Source organism: Anguilla rostrata, chromosome 6, assembly GCF_018555375.3.
Source record: "Anguilla rostrata isolate EN2019 chromosome 6, ASM1855537v3, whole genome shotgun sequence".
Taxonomy (NCBI): domain Eukaryota; kingdom Metazoa; phylum Chordata; class Actinopteri; order Anguilliformes; family Anguillidae; genus Anguilla; species Anguilla rostrata.
Window position 1 is genome coordinate 9,159,186 of NC_057938.1, and position 21,100 is coordinate 9,180,285.

General features: G+C 43.0%; 1 protein-coding gene across 3 annotated transcripts in view; it reads right to left on the reverse strand.

The window, feature by feature from the left end:
• hs2st1a (heparan sulfate 2-O-sulfotransferase 1a) overlaps window positions 1–21,100 on the reverse strand; it is a 70,022-nt gene that overhangs the window by 47,486 nt on the left and 1,436 nt on the right. Inside the window, exons 1-2 of one of the 3 annotated variants that reach the window (XM_064338203.1) lie at window positions 20,950–21,070; window positions 20,555–20,682 (exon numbers count right to left, since the gene is read on the reverse strand). In XM_064338203.1, the coding sequence (XP_064194273.1) occupies window positions 20,555–20,678 (124 nt within the window). In that variant the 5' untranslated portion in view covers window positions 20,679–20,682; window positions 20,950–21,070. Of the gene's footprint in view, window positions 1–20,554; window positions 20,683–20,899; window positions 21,071–21,100 lie in introns of those variants that run through there. The other 2 variants (XM_064338202.1, XM_064338201.1) reach the window with 2 other exon arrangements.

Sequence of the window (21,100 nt, forward strand, 5' to 3'; positions counted from 1 at the left end):
GGGACTGTGTTTCTTAATTACAATTGAGGTGCCAATGAAATTCATGACACCTCTATCACACAGTTAATCTTGTTCACAGGAAATCATTTCAAGAGGAACAACCTACGAATGGAAACATTTGGACGTGGTTTTAACTTGGCTTGTCATACTCAACTGAAAACTTTCCCTCTGGCTTTCAAATACATTTAGATTCTTTCTTGACGAGAATTCATTTTGGGGTCTAATGAGATGTACAGGCTGTCACTTTTCCCCTAGATAAACTCTATAATGTAGCTGCAGAGGCAAAATAGTCATCCAGTCTCTGTCACTGAAGCTGTCAACTGCAGCCTCTCTTCTGAGGGAAGTGACAGTCCTTGCATGCAGTACGTTCACTTCGCCCAGCAGAACAGCAGGATGTTCACAGCACACCTTTCTGAAGGACAGGTACTTCTTTACACAAACAGTGCTCATTCAAAATCCAACATTCAATAACATTGATTCCACACAGGCTAGTATCTCAGAAATGGAGATTACGGGAAACTGAGATGTGCACAGGTAGGCCCAAACCAATGAACCACGGAGAACAGACATCCTGTGAGACAGCACTGACGTTCCCCATCTGCAAACGCAACACAAAGAGCCTTGTGTGGCAGATCGATTTTCACTGAAAGCATTGCGTGGTCTCTTCGCGTTTTAAAAGCATTTGTGCAATGTGCAAGCTCTCCGTTTCCATGGCACCTAACCAAGCAATAACAGACGTCCAGGTACATGCACCCCCGACAGCTCCCTCAAACCCCTCCCAAATGGGCAATATTTTGCTCCCTAAAACTGAACTACAAAAACAGAGCTGTCACCAGGGACGTTTTTAACAGATTTTTTCAAACATTTAATAGCTTTTTCAAACTTTTTCAAAAAATCTCCTCCCAATATGTTAACAGCACAGAAACTCAAACCAGCAGTGATGAGGCTGAACTGACCTGTTCATAACAGTCAGCGATTGACCAATCTGAGAGATATAGTGTACTGCAGAACAGTGGGGTTCCCAGGACAAGATTTACTTCTCTGGCCCATGAAGTTGCACAGGCTTACAAATGGCTTGGACCTTTCCTGACACAGGTGACCAATCTCTATTAACTGGGCACTCCTCTTGAGTACTGACCTTTCATTCTCTGCCTCGCCGATGTTAAGCTGTGTTCTCCAACCTTGAGGCTTCTTGCCTTCGCTGTCAAACCACAGGCTCCTCCACACTTAGCTGTTGGCTGGCTCACGTCCCGTTTCTCAGCGGCTAACAGAGTGTCCTTGTTATACTGAATTATATTTTTAGGGTAACGGAGGAATTTTCTTGGACAACCCATGAAATCGAAAGTTAGCATTATGAGGGATCAATCAGAACCGCATCTTAACACGATGGGACGATTCGGTAGGAATGGAGCATCTTCTGAAGTGCAGAGAGGTATCGGGAATGAAACCTTCACCATCTCATCATCCCCACAGCCTGATTTCACCATCCTGACAAAGGCACACTGCTGTTGGCAGATAAAAAGGGCTCTGGATAGTCTACACCTGACTGAGGCTTCCTCTCCTGAATAATTAGCCTGCGCTCTGCAGAGGCGGCGCGGACGCCTGGGACGGTAACCAATCAGCGCTAAAGCAGAGTGACAGTTTCCATTACCTTCCGACAAGAGCAGGTCAACCCACCCTTCACCACCTTCCACAAACCGCCGCTTCAATCCTTCAGGACTGAAGAAACGCGTTTAGACCGAGACGGAAGACTTTCTGTGAGTCGCTAACCAAAGTGAACAAGAGGCATGTATTCATTATGTTAAGAAGAAAAATAAATATCAGAAATATTGGCGAAATATCAGAAACATCCAAAATTAGTTTATTTTTGAGGACATCAACACCAGGTTCTCAACCATTTTCAGATTATCGTCACACACAAACCGGTTAATAAACCATCGGCAAACCGTGAGGTCTAGCCGAAATGTCACAGCAGCTGGCAGCTCATTCATAACATCTGGACAGCGGTGCCGCAGCCTTGTGTTGCCGGGGCCAAGACACGCCTGCGGTGCGAAAACGACACGAGCTACGCTAAGCAAAACATCAACAAACCAAATTCTCTTTGGCCCTCAGTTCTGAAGCGCCACTGTACAGCACGCAGGCACGATTTACGGCGCGGAGCACGGTTTTTAACGCAGTGCCTGGGACCGCCCCGAATGTTTCCAGCTGGGCTTTGGTTCCCAGGCAGTGCAGATCCCCAAACTTACACAAGAGGAGGATCCATAGGAGGGACGAGAAAGTGAGGGCCATGCTGACTCGGCCAAAAACATTTTCTTCATCGCTCATTTTGACAACATAATCCTTTTTACCGGTTATAGTGCTGGGGGAGGGCTGTAGTTCTCACACATAACACAGGAAGACCCACACATATAAAGTTACACACACAAAGACACATAGTCATTGAATTTGTGTGCCTACCCTGGCTACAGACTGTAATGTATTCAACAGACACAGTGCCATATTTGAATTCATTGAACGTTCCAAAAAAGTAGAATTGTGGGCAGCAACCAAGTGCTGTTGAACCTTGATGCTATTTGTTTTGCCATTTTTTCTCCTTTGTTTCTAAATATGTGGTAATTCCATTGTCTCAGTATTTCATACATAATTCACACAGTAAGTAATTTTGTGGACTAAATAATATGAGCATAGCTGCAATCTTTTTTAAATATGACCCATTCTGATGGAATGTTAAATGTATTTTATACTACCTAACATTATAATTCACTAAAGGAACTCACTGTTACACTGATGGCTCCATATAAGAGAAAGATTACTGGACCAGTACAGGGCTTACTAAGAACTGATGCCCCTGAACAAACGGATTTTTAATGATGTAATATAATTAAAGTCCAGCTATGTCATTTATCCATTTAATGTCAGTGACTGAAACACCAAGATCTTTTTGCCGACCCTTTGCAGTAAAAGCAGGAAAATAATTAAATGTAATTTTCAAGCAAGGGGATATATCAGCTAGGTATTACATACATGTACGCATACCCCCTGTTGTCTTTGTACATGAAAAATGTAGACTCAAGACAGGAAGATAAATTCACTGTCATCATAGTATGGGCTGCCCTGGACACTTTAAAAAGGATCTATACAATGATTCGCTGTCTGCCATTTAACAAGTCGTTACAATTAACTCATCCTGTGACATCCTGTGACATCTCCCTCCCAGCACGTCTTTTTTTAACAAAAGACTCGTCCAATTGTTTGAATGCAGCAGGACTCCGGACATGACCGATCGCGTCCGGACGATCGGCCCGTCACTGGCCTCTTATCTGGCCCGGGCAGGCGAGGCTACCATTCTGGGTGCATTAGAAAAGCTTCATTACCTCAGCCCGGCTTCCGAGAGGCGCTTTCGGGACACTTATCAGAGCCGCTCTGCGATGGTGAAAGGGAGCAGGCGGCCCTTCAGCTGCTCTTATCTCCAGAATCGGCTCGCTCTCTCGTTTGCGCCGAAACAGATGGATCGATACAGCCTGCCCAGGCCATATGTCCCTCACACTATTTGTAGATGCCTAACAAACAGTCGGTTGGTTTTTTTGTTTTTTTCCCAGAAACTTCTTTCCTAGCCTGCCTCGAGGCGATTCGCATGGATTTCGGCGTGACTGGATCGTGGCAGTAGACGAGACGCCCCCGATAGCGATCGGGCCAGACCGCAGAGGAACATCTTTTTCGCTGAAACACTAGACTTCCCTCAGGGACACTTGTGTGGCTGATAACAAGCGAATCGGAGAGATATTAAAGAGAGTCTTTAACAGTAACTTCACAGAAAATCAAAAGTTTCATATCGTGATTCTTACCTTTCAGAATATAAAAGCTACATAATCAAAATCAAGGAACAAGTTTCGCAGTGGGTAATGTCGTAACAGAACTCCACATTCTGATGTCAGATACAGACAGGATCCTCTCAAATAAATTAATGATTGAGGAACAGTTTAAAAATGCCAGCGGCTGGCCAGTCCACATGCCCATTCTCCACGTGAACATTCTGAATTCTGATTGAAACCAAGTGTAATGTTTCATTTTCTTTGACCTCCAGAGTGAGGATGACATCAGGACATACCCTTCTGCACGTCTACTGAATTTACATGGAGGATCAGTTAACTCAGGTCTATGTATGAGATAGTCTAATACGAGTACAGAATATGTCTTAAAATGTTAAAATGACCTTGCATTCTTACCAAATAAATGGTGAACAATCCAAATGTGTATTGGATGCCTCTTACACTACGGTAAAAGGGGCAATAACAGCACATGATCTTTAAGTTTCAAGCTTGTCCATGTCACGGGCATGCCATATGTGGACAAACAGAAATGACACCAGTGTAGAAGTGATAATCAAACACGTCGGATGAATTTTGGCCTTGTGATCAGAAATACACTCACAGCGTGATTAATTGTTTGCCTGGTTAGACAACACCAGACGCTCGCGGTGAAATGCATTTGATAACCAAAATTCACCTGTGCCAATGGGTGCCGGAGGTAAAGTTCACATGAACGAAGAAGGTATTTGTAAATGTAACTTAGTTTCCCGTAACTGACAGCACGACTCTTTATCTTTAACCGATTGCGGGGGAACGTAAAGAGTTAATATGGCCGATGACAGGGCATACTTGCTGGTGGTCAACTGTTAGTCAAGCGCGCAGCTAATTTAAAGAGTTTTCCTGCGAAGACGCACTTTGGGCTCTTGCATTGCTACTCACAGGTGCGATGCGTTCCTATTGTGCTGCGAATTTCCTAAAGTACGATTTCAAAAGCTTTATTTCATTTGATCGATCGTAAGCGCCATGATACAAAGTAATTACAGCGCGGCTGAAAAGAAATGAATAATGAACTTCCTTCAGTGTCAGAGTCCCAGCCAGGCGAAGTAGGCGCGCTCAGGAAGCAGTCCAAACAGTTCAGTAAACGGAACAAATGAGGAGAATGAGAGGATTTATAATGGGTTTATCCATTTCTCATGGTCTGAGTACAATTTATTATGCAGATAATAAGAGATGCCAGAGTATGAAGCTATCCCCTCTGACTGACGGGTACATATGCGAGTGCACCCTTATGCAGAAAAGGCATTAGCGCCATCACAGTGCACGTGTTCCTTCATGCCATTCTGGGAGTTCACATGGGGAAAGCATAGTCTAATGCAGTGTGAAGGTAAAGCATGAGACACAGCCAACAGACCACTGCGGTGTTTCCATCGTTCAGTTTGGCAAGGACATTAACACAAGGTCCTGAATCAATGTGGTTTAAGACTCTGTGACACTTTTGAAAAGAGCGTGGGTTTTACACCCAGCAGGTTGGTCAAATTCCCAGAGCTACCTCTCTGCATGTGATCTTTAAACATCCCCTACATCTGATTGGTGACACAGTCCCTCACATTGCTACTCACTTCAATTCCCCAGACCATCACAGCAAAAACGAACAAATTCTCAGCTGATCTACGAGGTTAAACAAAAGTAAAACAACAATAAATACAAAATGCTGATCAGTCACATCATTAGGCATGGGCAGATACAAGACTAATTAGTCTTTTGAGTGTATGTGTGCAAAATGACTTCAGCGATATTTCTGACACTGTGCCCAACCATAATTGAGCACAAAGCAGAGAAAAAGGACGAATGTAGCCCAGAGGTTTCCTCAGAAGAAGAAAAATCCTCCACAGAAAAGAAAATTCAGATTCAGCACAACATGATATGCTAATGAGGTAAAGAGTCTGAATAATTAATTAAGCTCACAAGATGTTCAGAGCAATGTAGAGTAGCCTTGGAGAGGAAGGCAGCCAGCGAGTCACACACGGCCCCAATTACCAAGGACAGTTAACTGGTGGGAAGGTAAGGACTGGATCTATGAAAAGCCGCTTTAATGATGGGGAATCAGCTTAGTTAACCGCTTCCCTGTCGTATGAATTTACTGCCATTCAAGTTGCATTTGTGAGCAAGACCTGATGACTGTTTATACACTTCCAAAAGGAAAGACCAGTCAAACGCGTCTGTAATAGCACTGGCAATGAAGTGATGGCCTTGAGTGAAGTGGAAATCTGAACCAACCTGCACTGGCAGCTGCACTGTTTCAGTACCAGGTTAGCATATACACTTGCAATCTGTAATGACTTGCACAGAGGATGGGCACAAGTCAGAATCCCAAAGCCCCGCCCCTCCTCCTCTACAGCTCTCAGCATTTTGGAATGGCTCAATTAGACTGCTGGGCTGGGCTGTCTTTTCAGATTCACCCGTGAGTGTTATTCTCTTCCCAGAAATGCTGACACCCCGCACACCAAGTCCAAGGGCATCGTTTTCAGGCATCGCGCTGCCAGTTGAAGGGATTGGCGGTGCGTTCTGCCTGATCTGAGATTGTGTGTCAACAGCCTAATGGGGAATTAAGCTAGTCTTGTCTAAGTTCACTGTTTTTCTGTTTTGTTTTTTCCCCCTTTTTTATCTTTTTGCTCTTATGGGCACTAAGCTATGCTTAGCAGAGCCAAATAACTTTAATTAATTATCAAACAAAAAATCAAATACACCCTAATGAAACAATTCAGAGGTTTTTTGTTTTTTTTCAACGGTAACTTCAATAGGAAATGCAAAGACCAACTTTCAACAAAACCAGAGCCATGGAAACACGGGTCAGGTTACGGGTTTCACAAAATCTACAATAACAATAAAAAGAATTTGAAACAGCCACTGGCAAGAAGATTAAAAGTTCTCACTCATGAAAGTTAAAAACAGAGAAGGGAAAAAAAATCTAATCCAACTTTTTTGCTGCAAAATGTATCATCGTGCCAATCCCAACTGGCAACCCCACAGGGTGTTTTCAGATCTGTGCATCGGATTGAAGATCAGCTTTAAAGTCAAAAGAAACTCAACCTATCGCTGCCAGCCTCACCAGAGAAGACGAGAGTGAAAGAAAGACCCCAGCTAAACCCATCAACGGAAACATTCAGAATGAGGCACACATCATACAATAAACAGAGCGCTCAGAAGCCCAGCAGGCCAAATCATGAGCCATTCACATAACAGGAAAAGACACAGTTATATTTGAGGACACAGGAAATGTGAAAGAAACAGTTCACAGATTCAAAAGCACCCAGTGGAATTAAATAAAATGCGGGCACAACATTCCATTTGATGTACCTAATATTCATAAATCTTGTGTGTTTGGTAATATGAACCAATAATAAAGAATTTCACAGGGGGATCATTTCCAAAGTAATATTCGCTTGTTAAACCTGGCAAAGTTCAAGCTGTGCTTCGATAATGTTTAAATAAGTAGGCTACTACAATATAGAGAGAAACTTTTGAGTTCCTGAGTTTAAGCAGGAAGTCGATGGGTTCTTTTGGGGAAGGTTCTACAGGGAAGTTCTTTTACTTGGAACTTCCCTGCAGTCTACTGTAGTTATAATGGCAGCAGAATCCGCCCATAACGGCTTTCACCAGGGTGGCAGAATAAATAAAAATATTCCGCAAAAGCAAAGCCCGCATAGAAATTCCGTACTCCTCTTCGCCACCCATCAGCATCAGTTGATTTTAATGGTTACTCATTAGAATGTCTGCCCCCACCATTTTAAGACCACAAATAGCTTCACACTCTGAGATTATGAATGATGTGTGTGGAAGCCAGTTCCCCACAGAGCCAGCAGCCAGTGGGGTGTGCAAAACGAACAAAGAAGCGTCTGTGATCTCCATGGAGCGCGTTCTCATTTCCGCATTTGGCACGGCCATCTTAGAGGTAATTAATTTCTGCCTAAAAATGAAGGGCTCCTCAAAATATCCACGTAGCACTGCTGTCTCCACATTGTCACGAGTAAGAAAAACAAAGACAAGGCTATTTTAAGTGGTGGAAACACACACACACAACAATTTCGGCTTCAGTCTCTTTCTTATCCAGTAGCTCATTATTTAGCTTATTCCCCAACAAACAGCGATATCCAAACAAACCGACCTTTGTGGTTTAAGAGGGTGAAAGATGTACATAACTCCAGTTTTTCCAGGCAGAGCCCTCAAAACTGCAACATTAATCTATGTGGGGAATCTCTAACAACATCAATGATGAGCATTCTGGATACCGGCGCATGCATGTGGTCTGTCAACCTTGCCACTATGTACATCTAGTCCGACCAGGACATTAATCAAAGTGCAACATGATTCATACAAAAGGTAGCCTCCTGGGAGTGATTAATAGAGAGAAACAGAGAGAGGACAATTCCACAGTGCCGCATAAATCACCCTGAGAGAAATACATTCATCATTTGGTTAATCGATATGATAAATCGTTCGGTGCCAATCTCATTTCTTATCTTAAATCCAGTGGCATGGTAGTGACTGGGGAGGAAAACACCGAAGAATTCACTTAAACGGTTTAGCATACAGATTTGCACACACGCCCAAACTTCATTTCATTCCATTCCATTATTTATCCACATTTTTATCCAGAACAAGCTTTTACCAGATACATCACCAGAACATCAGGATTACTTGGGTGGTACTTAGATAGTATTCCAGCTTGTAACCTTGTCTCTCCATGGGTCCTAGTCTGCAGTATGGTATGTAAGTAGGCCTACATTTTGAATTAAGTGTATATATTTGTCTCTTCACCTCATCAGGAAAATGCACCAGGAAAGGTGCCACTGAAGAACACAAAGCTGCATCAGCTATAAGCTATGAGTGCATGATCAGACATAGCTCTGGATTTGCTGTGTTCGGACAGGTAAATGTCAAAAACGTTTCTTAAATTGCATCCTCTCAGTTGAATGTTTTCAACTGTGCAGATATGGCCCGTAGAATAACTGAATTTTTTTAAGGAGTTTGTGAGGAGATGCAGGTGAAAAGACAGTACGGTCATCATCTGATCATTGCTCCCTGTTAAAAAGTATAATTCACGTTAATAACAAGATGTGGTAAATGTGATCACGTCATCATTCTTGAAAGTACTGCCTCATTTTGAGGCAGGAAAAACCCTGTTAGCACATCTGTTTTTAATGTCACATTAAACATGTATTAAAGGGTTTTGTTCTCATACACTGTACCCACTGCTGGGAGTGCAATCCCAAAAAGCCACCATGAAATGCAAGATAAAAAATGCACCCAAAGACTCCTCAGTTGAATGCGTAAATAAGAGAAGAGAAAAAAAAAACCTCCCGCAGAAAGATCCCAATGGCAAAGAACAAAAAAAGCAAGGACAAACACAGGGTGCAGGAAGGTAAGCAGAAAATTCATCTTAAAAATCTAAAGTAAATGCACTTGGTTCTTTTTGCTTGGGGACAAGGAAAAAAAACTCTACAAACACAGCTCAACAGTACACCTGCTAACAAGAGCTCAACTAAACCGAACTAAAGAGAGGAGCCATGAAGTCTCTGCCAAAGCCCTTGGATCGATGGCATAGTTGCCACCCGTACAGCAACCAACTGCAATAATAGTCCACCTGCAGTCAAGGAGGCAAATGCAAGCATCTCGCTTCTTGTTCTGCAGCTAGCGCAAAAGCAGCAGGTCCTTATGGACTGAAAGCAAGCTTTTGGAGTCAATTATAATCATGTTCCCTGCCCAGACGAAGCAAAAAGCAGGAGCTTAGTGCGTCAAGTTATAATTTTCAGCAAAGCGACAATTGTTACCCGGCGCAGCTGTCTTTCTGGTGATAAGGCCCGACGGTTTTCAGAGAAAGAAAAGAGTGGCCACAAGGGACAGTCACCCTTCCACCTCTCCTTCAGGCTAGCTTCAACAACAGAGGTATGCGTCATCCAGAGGCCCATCAAAATCCAGCAAAGAGCTATTGTGAGGAGTGGAGCTGGGGAAAGGGAAATGGGAAAGTAAAGTAAACAAATGTATCTGCTCCTCAGAGATTTACAGTTGAAGGCTCGCAACAGAATTGAAACACACTTAAATATGTGTTAAGAAAAAGGCACAAAAAAGTGTAATATTTTTTCTTTAGAGGAAGCATTGGTATTTTTAGATGAAAAAAAAAAACATTCCAAGGCTTTGCTGAAGTGACAAAGTAAAGCAATTGTCCTTTCAAATTTAACCAATGACAACCACAAGGAAACACAGTTCCATCTAGGCTAAGCTTTTCCATCAAAGCGAAGGAAAATTGGACCGAATGTGTACTTTCACTTCACACAGCCTACGTGGTGCCTGTCTGAGCGTATAAAATAGGCTATGTGAATCTGAGGACTACTACATCATAAAGCAGCTTGTGAAGTATGCCTGATTGAGGCTTTAGATTTGAGCTTTAACACAAATATAACGTTATTCCCATAAGCAGTGTTGCAGTGAAACAAAGCCACTGTTTTTTTTTTTTTTAAATGACATGGTCAAAATTCAAAGGGAGCCATCTCAAGACATTGGGAAAGCAGAAATCTTCAGCTCTCTTATATTTGACCACCAGCACATTATTGCTCATTCTATAAAGGTCCTCCTTCACAATCCATTAGCTGGTCTTTCTTAAAATGTCTTGTATTGATAAGCACATGAAATGTGTTGGGCAAAACTGGCCAAAAATTACAGTTCTGTCCAATATTTTTCAACCAAATAAAAAAATTAACGATTTTAGCCAGAAAAAAAACTTAATTATTCATTACAGGGAAATTATAAATGTATAGGACTAAATAACAGTTCCAGCATTTCTTACACTTTCATAAAAACTCGAAATCAAATTTGCAAGTACATCTCAGTTCCAAAGATCCCCAGAGTCTAGGCTTAAATGAAATTCAGATATCCATTCCATAAACTGAAGAAGATGATGATAAAATAGCACTGGAAGAGTCCTCAAGATTGATCTCTTCCTCTGGTAATGGCCTGCGTGCTCTCCTCCCAAGTTATTTACTGTAATGACCTGTCCATACACCATTACTGGGAGTGGCACAGCGAGAGTAAGCCCAGTGTTTCCACGGGGTCATCCATCCCGATTAAAATCCACTGCAGCTTGGGTATACAAGAGCAATCGCCCCATCCGCCATCTGCAAATGGCACCGCCAATTTACCGGCGTGGCTCATTATTTCTCTGGTGTGTCCCTGCTCCCAGCAGCCCCGAGGAAACCCACAGCCCATGAAGTACAGCGAAGAAAGACTAAGGAGCCAAAATGGAGGGAATACCAACTTTTTACCTTTCTCCCAATTTGGAATGTCACTGCATCACTGCAACGTTTTCTCTCTCGTTCAGTTCATCGGAACAAGCGCAACCCTATGTATCGAAGAAAGCATGTGCTTGTGTCTACTCTCATGCAAGCTGATCAGCACTCATATTCATACCACAGGCACCCAATCTACCAGAAGAGTTGAGCGAGGAAGTAGGGGAAGCCCTGTCATTTCGTACTCCCTCCCTTCGATAACAAACCACCCTGTGGGACTCCTGGCTACAGTCAGTAAGGAACGTGATTTCTGGACCACCGAGTGCAAATTCTTGTAGCTGGATGGGGCATTCAAGATGCCTGAGAATTCCCTTACTGCAGAGATTCATAACACACAAATAGGATTAAACAGCCAGATTAACTTTTATATCCAATTCTGATTGCGGGGCTGCAGAGTTCTGACGCCCGAGTCCGCCGCCGAACTTGACGAGCCGGCGGATCAGACGGGCGACCTGGTCGCGCACGGAGAGATCCCCCGACGTCCTCTGAAGGTCCTTTCTGCAGCTGTCCAGATAATCCTCTCAGATGGAAGGGGGGCATCGATTATGGGCTCTGACAGCGTATTTATCGTTGACAAAGTGCTTCGCTCGGCTAAACAAATGCCGGGCGTCCTGCGCCGGGGCGAGCCTCCGCATCATTTAATCCGGCGTACAAATAAACGGCCCGGCCGCCATAACTCTGCTCGGGCTGCCTATCGACTGTCGCCTCCGCGGCCGAGGGGAGCAGAAACGGAGCGAGAGAAGGGGGCGGACCGACGCTAAATTACAATGCCTCGCTCGATACACCGGAGGATAGAAATCGCATTCTCGTGCGTTTACTTATTTAAACGATATGCTAATTTAATATGCTTTATTGAATTTACGCAGAACCCCCGGAGGGTGTCATTTCAGAGGGGGGAAAATGAGGAATTCGCATTTTTCCTCAATAAAAGCTGCAATTTGGCCCCGTGCAACAATCCGGCTCAAAAAGGTGGTAATGAGGGCTGGGCCTGCTCTGATCCCCAAGGAGATGAGCGGAGGCATCCTATTGTTGGAGGCTGACACAGACACCTATGAGTAAATTACACCTCGAATAATCCGAGGAAACACGCAGGCTTTTCATAAGGAGAGTTAATGCCTGGTTATGCTGCCCATCTTCTGCCTGGCACATCGTCTGTGCTCGTCTTCCAGTGAAGGCCACATAACAATAAGCCTGCCACAGCTATATTCCCAGATACACTGGTGCAGGTACGCTTCGCAGACTCCTGCCAAAAGGTTATTCAAATCCAGGGACAAAAGAAATGCTCACAAGCAGTAGTGGTATGGAAATATAGAGCATAGCCACGAAAAAGGCTCCAATTAGCACTTGGGAGGGGCTGGCATAACGCCTAGCGGCAGGAGAGCACCTGGACCAATCCGCTCCTCACAAATCGGTCCTGACTGCAAATCAATGCTCACCTTTTAGCACAGGCCGACATTTCCTCAAACCGCTGCCCGGGACAAATAGTTTCGCATTTACCCAATTACAGTCCACCGAATTACATACTCGTTTGTCAATACTTCAGAACGGCGAGGCGGGGCGTTGCCTTGCTGATGGGAGGCCAGGGAATAAGGGAGGAATTAACCTTCTGAATGTGTGGCCCGGGAAGTGCGTCAATTGTGTTTTCGGGGGGTTACCGTGGATACCGGGGCTCCTTCAGTCAGAAAGAATAGAGGCATTAAGGCATTCTGTGGGTCCTGCATAGAAACGGCAGTTCAATGCTGCTCTCCAAAATACACGTATTGAAAGGAGGGCCTTCATGAATAAATTCCATTTCACTTTTCAAAAACCCAATGGTGCACTACAGAACAAGAGCACGGTCCCCCCCTAATGCACTGAAATGCAGCTCTGTGTTTGGGGGCTAATGTACAAATTACAGAAGCAGGTTGTCTAAGCCAGATTGCCTTCTCCCATCCACACCCCCCTTGTTCAAAGGAAATTGTGCAGCAAAACGCCGTGGAAATGTTTTATGCTGAAAGCTTTATACGTTAGATCTACGAACGTGACTTTCAGCGAGGATTTACATTTACATGCAAATATGAAAATTAAATCTTTTGTTCCTCCAATTAAATCTTTCTGTCGTCTCCAATATAGACCCAAAATCAAAACGTTCAACAGGCCTTCTGCCACAAGGTCTAAGAGCTGAGACACTGACCCTGAGAAATTCTGCACTCACAAAACATATCGAAGCATCCACTTCAAGAGTCTACCAATTTATGTCAGCAAATCAGTAAATTAAGATGGAATGATGCAGGATCATCAGTAATAAAGACAAATCCAGCTCTGCTTATGACCAGATGTCAGTTTCTCTTCAATTATGGCTATAAGGCACTTTAACCTACTTGCTGGTAATAAATGGCAAGCAAAATTAAACTGGCTTTCAGAGCACTTACCCACAATGAAAGCATTATTAGTCAAACCAAGAGTGACATGTCAAAATAGCCCATTTCTGAGAGTGAAATTTCTTCAAACAAAAACAAGTGCAAGCTTCAGCCACTTGTGATACATGGGCAATCGACAGAAAGGGTGGAGACTCTTCAACTTCAAGGTACTATAATCTCAAGCATACTTACATGGGAAACCAATACGATTGCTTTCATTAAGAAATGTCATCAAAGATTCTATTTTTTGCAACAACTTAAAGAAGTTCAGGGCTTCTCAGGAGGCCATGAGGTTCTTCTACAGGGCAGTGGTCGAGAGCATAATGATGTTCTCGATCACTGTCTGGTAGTCATCAACACAGGACAGGAAATAGTTGGAGGTGGTAGTACGCACCAGGTTACCTGGCTGTGGCCTCTTCTATGGCTGTGATTTTCCATTCTCATATCAATCACAAGGTCTTCAGTGTCCTCTCTCACCCGCCAAACCATTTCTTCGACCTGCTCGCATCAGGAAGGAGATGGAGGTACCAAAACTAGCAGACACAAAACTAGCACTTACCCTGTAGCAATCTGAACACTGAACTCTTAACAAGTCCGTGACCCTATCTAACCACACTGTGCACTTGAACTGCATAGTTCTGTTATCTATTTTACTTCAGTCTTCCGTAATTATTTACATTTTATTGGTATCCTACTGCATATGTATTTGTACTGCCTTTGCATGGACAGTTTGGCTACACATTTAATGCAGAGTGAAATGTCACAATAAAGAACTAGCCTAAGTGTATTTTATAGCATTTCAAAGCATAGTTACAGCATCCCCAAGAGAAAGAGGGTTTCAGGAAGTGAGAGGATGGGGTACCTGCTGTCTGTGGGCAAAGGCTGTGCATTTTGGGCAGTCCGGCTGGTGCACTGCAGTGAAGAGAGGCAGGCCTGGCAGTTCTACAATAATAACTGAGCATTTTTAATCAGCCGATTAAGTAGCTAGCTATCAGACATATTTAAAAAAACACCTTTTTTAAAAGCTTGGAGAAATGCACGACTGCATTTTCATTATGGCAACCGGGCGGCATCATTAGCCGTCTGAGCATTGGATGAGACCGCCCCGGGACATAATAACACGCGTGTTCACCGCGTCACCTCAGCTGCGTGTGAGCATGCGAGACGTCAAATTAGAGATTCCATGCACAAGGGACCTACTCACTTACAATGAAGGCACTCGCTGAATGTCACACATGGGCAAAATTAATCCTGCAGGTCAAAGGTCTTCCAAACTGAATCCAGCAGATCCATTTACTGCCATAAAGCTTTGCACTATATTAGGAGGAGACAACCAAGACCTCTGCCTGGAAGGCAAGGCCATTTCTATGACCTCCAAATAAATTTTTGTACGTCGTCTTCGAAAAGCATTCTGCTGCCATACCACATCTTTCACACAATGCCCAATGATCCAAGGTAACTCTTTCCACACTTTGGTGTTGAAGGGTCTAGGGAACCACCGTGAAGACCATTATTCTCCATTAGCATTTGCACTGTTTTCACACTATTACTTGATGAAAAAAGGTTTATTGTGGTCTTCACCTTCACTGGATTACTTTCATTTAGGCAATTTTTTGTCACTTCACTTCATGTCATTTGAAATAGCCTATAACACAACAACAATTCATTAAAAGTATGAAAAAACCTCAGGGTGCTATAGCATGCCATTTTTCAACTTGTTTCATATAGAAAAGGTTGACAATTTAAAAGAAGATGACTTTCCTAGCTTCCAGGATATTTTTTCCAGCCAGAGAAGAGCATTTAAGTTTTCAAAACATGTCAAGATGAAAAATACTTTCTCCTTTGGAGGTGTAGCCTAGTTGTGCAAGTAATGGGTGGAAGACATTTGATGGCCTTTATAACCATAAAGAAGATAAAATCACTGTGATGTCAAACACGGTTCACTGATATCTTTAACACAGCCATTAGAAAGAATTGCGCTGACATCAGGAATGCAGAAATGTATTCATGTTCAGCAGTGACCAGTTCATCTCATTGTATCACAAACATAGACCAATGCCAGTTTGCAATAAGAGAAAATGAATAACTAGGTTCCAGGTTAAGAGGACCACAGATGATCAGAGACAAAGGGTTAGATGACAAAGCAGCACTATTATCTGACCAGCACTGAGCATGTATCTGAACAAAGAGGCTGTGAATTTGATTCAATTCAACTAAGATCTAGGCTACCTCTATTATGCATCATGTGATTGATGCAAAATGATGTCATCAACACCACTTAGGCCTAATGAAAATCTGACCAAACATCATTATGCCATATTTTGGCTACTGACACAGGATTGAAGTGGAACGTTTCACATTCAAATAAACAAAACACAAGATGAATTCACGATTGTACAGATATCTGGAAATTAGTTATATTGTCATTGAACTATGACTAGTACACTAGACACATCCCTGCGTATAGCCTACTAAGTACTACAGTATACAGAAAAATGAAGAAAATGTGAATCAAAGAGTTATGGATAAATCTGTGTGAAATGATGACATATGCGACAGAGGAAAAAATATTTGTGTAGGGGTCAGGGGTTAGGCATGAACCTTTATGGGTGCCAAATATACTCTGCTGTGCGTGTGCCTCTAGATTGTAAATTACATTTCCCGAAAACTGACAGTTTCATGAGCCTTTGCACAATGGACTTTTACAAGCGAGCAATACATTTCATTAGCAACTGATTTCTATAGATCACTCTTCTTATTGCACAATTGTGCGGACAATACGGAAGAGCCAGTGTTCCAGCACAGCTTGCAAAGCGTACTGCACGAAAGGCAACGTCTTTGTCCATTTTTTTATTATTTTTCAGCTCACAATTTGATATTATCGGCGCACACGTGACCGCCGTAAATCTGCCAGTTATGGACATAATCCATCGCGCGAATGCCAGAGGGGTGGGGAAAAGAGGAACACAAAAGCGCAATTTACCAACCCGTTAACCTCTCGTTCAACGGGAGCGCATCTGGATGATTTTCGAGCACATCCACCTGATGTCAAGCCAACACGCCTCAAATCAACGACCCGCAAAGCTTTACCTCTCGAAAGAAATCCATCAAGTTTCCAACCAATGTCAAATCAGCAGGAAGAGCCGAATGGCAGGTCTTTCTTTACAGCCTTTTTTAGCCATTTATTTTTATAGGAATCCAAAGGCACCTGCGCCTGTACCACATATTGCTAAAGAAGCACACAACAAAGGATATGTTTGTTTGATGGAAAAACTACAATGAGATTCAATTGTGCAAAATTACACATTTTAGTGAAATACATTCAGCCAAAGCTCAATTTGGAGAGGACAAACGCATAAAACTGCACTGCATGAAAAATATCTGAAAAATGTCAGAAGAAACACAATTCCTGGATCACAATGTGAAGTACTTATCACCTTGTGTGTCCTTGATGGCACCATTTAAACGCATCCAATCAGTACAATTTCAAAATTCAACTGAACCTCAAACGCGGCATTCACAAGATCCATTGTGGTTTCCTTGACTGCTTCTATATGCAATTTTTTTTTTTAGATGATTTTTTTGTCGCGTATGATTTCGCATATCATTCCATATGAGGTCAAAATTCAGGCTAATGGGCAAGACTTTTCCCAGCAGACTGCTCATTTCACATGCGCTGCCCCGCAATCTCTCGCATGTAAAAATATGCAAATGACCATTTCAAAATGTCACTTTGGAGCTCCCAATGAAGAGGAGCCGGTTCTCCTCCCACTGCAGTAAATAAACGACATTAGACTAGCTACAGCAGTCGCACAGTCGTCAGGGTCTTACAACTTCAAACTGCCAATGGACTCCAGACCATCTTTCTATTTAGAGCACCACGAGATGACAGATTTATAAACAACATTTCTATTTAAGCAACTCCAGACATGACTGCCCTCTAATGTTTCAACCCATCAGGTAAGCATATTCTTAGCTCCTATTAGCTCTTAAGTGTCTCACATTCAACTATTCATAGCGCTGCTTGTCCAGCATCACAGACCAGCAGCAACTCCAGATACGCAGATGATGTTATCCACAGGATACCCAGAACCAATCAGATTTGGGCCATGAATGCCATCTGGGAGGGTATTATTAAACCAACCGCAATTATTGTGACACATTACAAGGAAGTGGTTGAGTCTTGAGTAAATGGAGAAACAGGCTTTCAGATGAAATTGTAATCACATTGAAGGACATATGAAGATTGAAGAATGTTACACGTTACATGTTATAATGTTCTATGTCTAGCATTGCTGTGCACTGTAGCCACACTGAATTGCGTCAGTAAGTATCCAGCTACAGAAATTAATATTTAAAATGCAAGCCAGTTCATTGTAGGCAATTGCACCAGCCAATTATTGATTGTAGTCTAAACAAAGTGAAAGAGGCTAAATCCAACACTGAAAATTGCTCAACAGAGGTAGCTCAATTTGCAGAATGGGCTAGTTTGCATGTTAACCAAACAATTTCACAGCAGTCAGTACAATAATAAGACTAACTTTGACACTTAGCGACAACGCTCCCACATCAAATGCCATGACCTCGGCTATTTCAAATAGGCCTACGCGTTTCAAGTACAGCGTGCTTCCAGTGTGCACATTAAGCACAGTCCAGCAACCTTTAAACCCACAGGGCATTAAATCACAACCTCTGGTGGCAGACATTTTCTATCCGGCACATTCCATGAGAAACACAGCCCACAGGGTCTCTCCCTCTCCCTCTGTCTCTGAAGGTGGCAGTCAGAGCAGCAAACGGAGAAAAGGTCAAGGTTGTGGGAGACGTAGAAGCTGTAGGGGTGAGCCTGACTTTGCCAACAAGGAGGAATGGTAACAAGCGCTCAAGGTAGCCGAGGGCACTGCCTGTCAATGCGTAGCAGGGCACAGCCACCCGAGACGGCCCAGGGAGCTACCATGGCCTGCCTCGATGAACACTTTCCCCCTGTGCTGGTGACAGCCAGCCCATTTACTCTTCAACAATAAATGCCAGGGTGGCAGCAAGCTGGTGACTTTTACATTCAGTCCTTCCTCTAATCAAGCGTACCACATGTAGCCACACATCCTGCTCTTAAAACCCGCTTTGATTGCCATTCCATCAGTCACACAATGGCTGATAGACGATGCATACTTCAAGACCATGTTTGAGGCAGACACTGTGCATAGCAACAGTTTTTATGCAGTATCTATGACAATTTGGACCTAAAGCAGGTGGAAAACCCCCAGTCTAAAACATTCCAGAGCAAACACTACTTTTTCCCCTAGCCTATGACTGTGGCAAATGGATGATCATAGTCCCTCCAGAAGAGTGGCCAGTCTTTCATTTCTTTGGAACCAGGTGATGGAAGTAGGCTACACCTGTCTTTTTACAGTTTGACATGCATCCTGCTGATCTTCTGCATGGAAATAACCACCCATTAAAAGAATAATAATCAGACATACACTGAAAAATGTAAGAGTATAAATGTCGAAACAAAATGCATTCAATATAGTATTGCAGTTAATAAACTATAATTCTTATTTTGCCACCACCGATGGTACAAAATACTGCCAAGTGATTCGATATGTAGCCTACTGCACAGCACACAACATATTCATAACATAAGGCCCACACTTGACCAATCCTCAGAGCACACAACAGTATTTTACCAACATCATAATGATATAGAATAGGTAAGATGATGGATTTCCTGCTGCCAGTTGTAACAGTTTCCATTAGAGCTTCCAACTTAGAATATGTCCAGTCTTGGAAATAAGATTGACAAATTGAAATAAAATAAGTGCCTTGCCCATGACTACCTAAACGATGAGCTTTTAGCAATTCATGTAACACAAGTATTCCAGGTGTCTTTCTTGAGCAAGGGCTTTTGGTTATGCAGCTGATTGACAACGTCATTGGACCTGGCTTAGTTTCAGGTTTCCAGAATGAAACTGCATCTGTGAATCTTGTCTTTAGCAATACATTGCCATTTAAACAACATTAATTCAGACAGGCCTACACGGCACTGATAGGTCTACTTCAAACAACAATTTCTAACGGGACTCTTTTTTTCTACATGCATCTCTTATCGAGAATACAAATGTGACCAGGATGCGATTATTTTTCATATTCCATGCATTTCATGGAATGTTAAAGTCACAGAATGTAAAACATCCCACCAGGTTGTTCTCTGGGTTGTGCTAAGTGTTGATGTCCAGTGTAAAATGTAGGATCATTTGGCAGACACTGTTGCTCCACTATCCACGACAAGGTCAAAAGGAAACAAAACAAGGCACCTGAAAAGCCACAGTCAGGGAGTCAGACCGTTTGAATCAAAGCCTTCTTCACCTTACTGTGACAGTTTGCACTGCCATACTGACATGGGTAGAGATACTCAAGTTTTTAATGACACAAAGGCGTTTGTGTTTTACTATTTCATGCATATTCAAGCAATGCACAGAAAAACATAACTCAAAAGTAAAGATGAACCTGTGTTTCATGTTGATACCAACGTAAAATTAACAAAAATTGGTCAAAATGATAGCCGCATCGCAACCAGCTTGCTAAACATCTCGTTGTACGTACAAGTCATTCGAATGACATGAGTGCGCATGGTGTTGTTTCTCGTGAAAACCTCGGTCGTAAAAATGTTATTCAGCGACACAGCTGTACAAAACACCAAACCGTAGAGCTATCTCTCTCTTCACGTTTCTTTACAAACTATAAGGTATAATGTGTACGTATAAGAGGCCAACTTCAAACCACTGCATTTCTGTTCGCTTATGTGCACCGGCCTTTCTCAAAACATCAGTGTCAGCTTGCTTTCTTTACCATCTTCTTAATTTACCATAAACTTGGTAAACAACGTGATACCAGTAATAGGGTGCATGCCGCTGTCAGATTGGAGCCTGTGATATGAATGGGCAACTATCATAGTTAATCGCTGGCTTTCTGATGTGCAAACTGATGCAGGGTAACACTGACTCACCTAGTTTTCCCCGGGACTCCTCCAGCTTCTGGATCTGATTCTCTAGGAACAGCATCGCCACAGCAAACGCCAGCAGCGCCAGGAGCTGAAACTTGGGCGGCATGATAATCCTTAGGATCCCCATCAAACTATCGAATCAAAAAAGTCATACCGTGATCATGTAATCCAAAAATAAAAAAAGATGTGTAAAACGGCAACGAAACGAAAAACAAGTGTGGCGCTCAGCCTCTATGTCCTCATGCTTTCAGCCCTGTACAATTATTTCAACTGCTGAAAGAAAGAAATCACACAATGCGTACAATAGTCTTAAAAAAGGGATGGGATACTCGCATTCCCGGAGATTACCCGAGGAGCCGACTCAATCTCAGTCTGGCTCACCGGACACAAACACTCACAACTCGAATATGCACACTCTTATTCTCCCTTTCCTCAGCGAATACCCGTGTGTTACGTGCGTAGCGCGACAATCCCACAGTGCCTGCCTAGTACTCCCACCCACAAAATACGACCACTGGACGTGCCAACCAACCGCAAACACTGACCGCC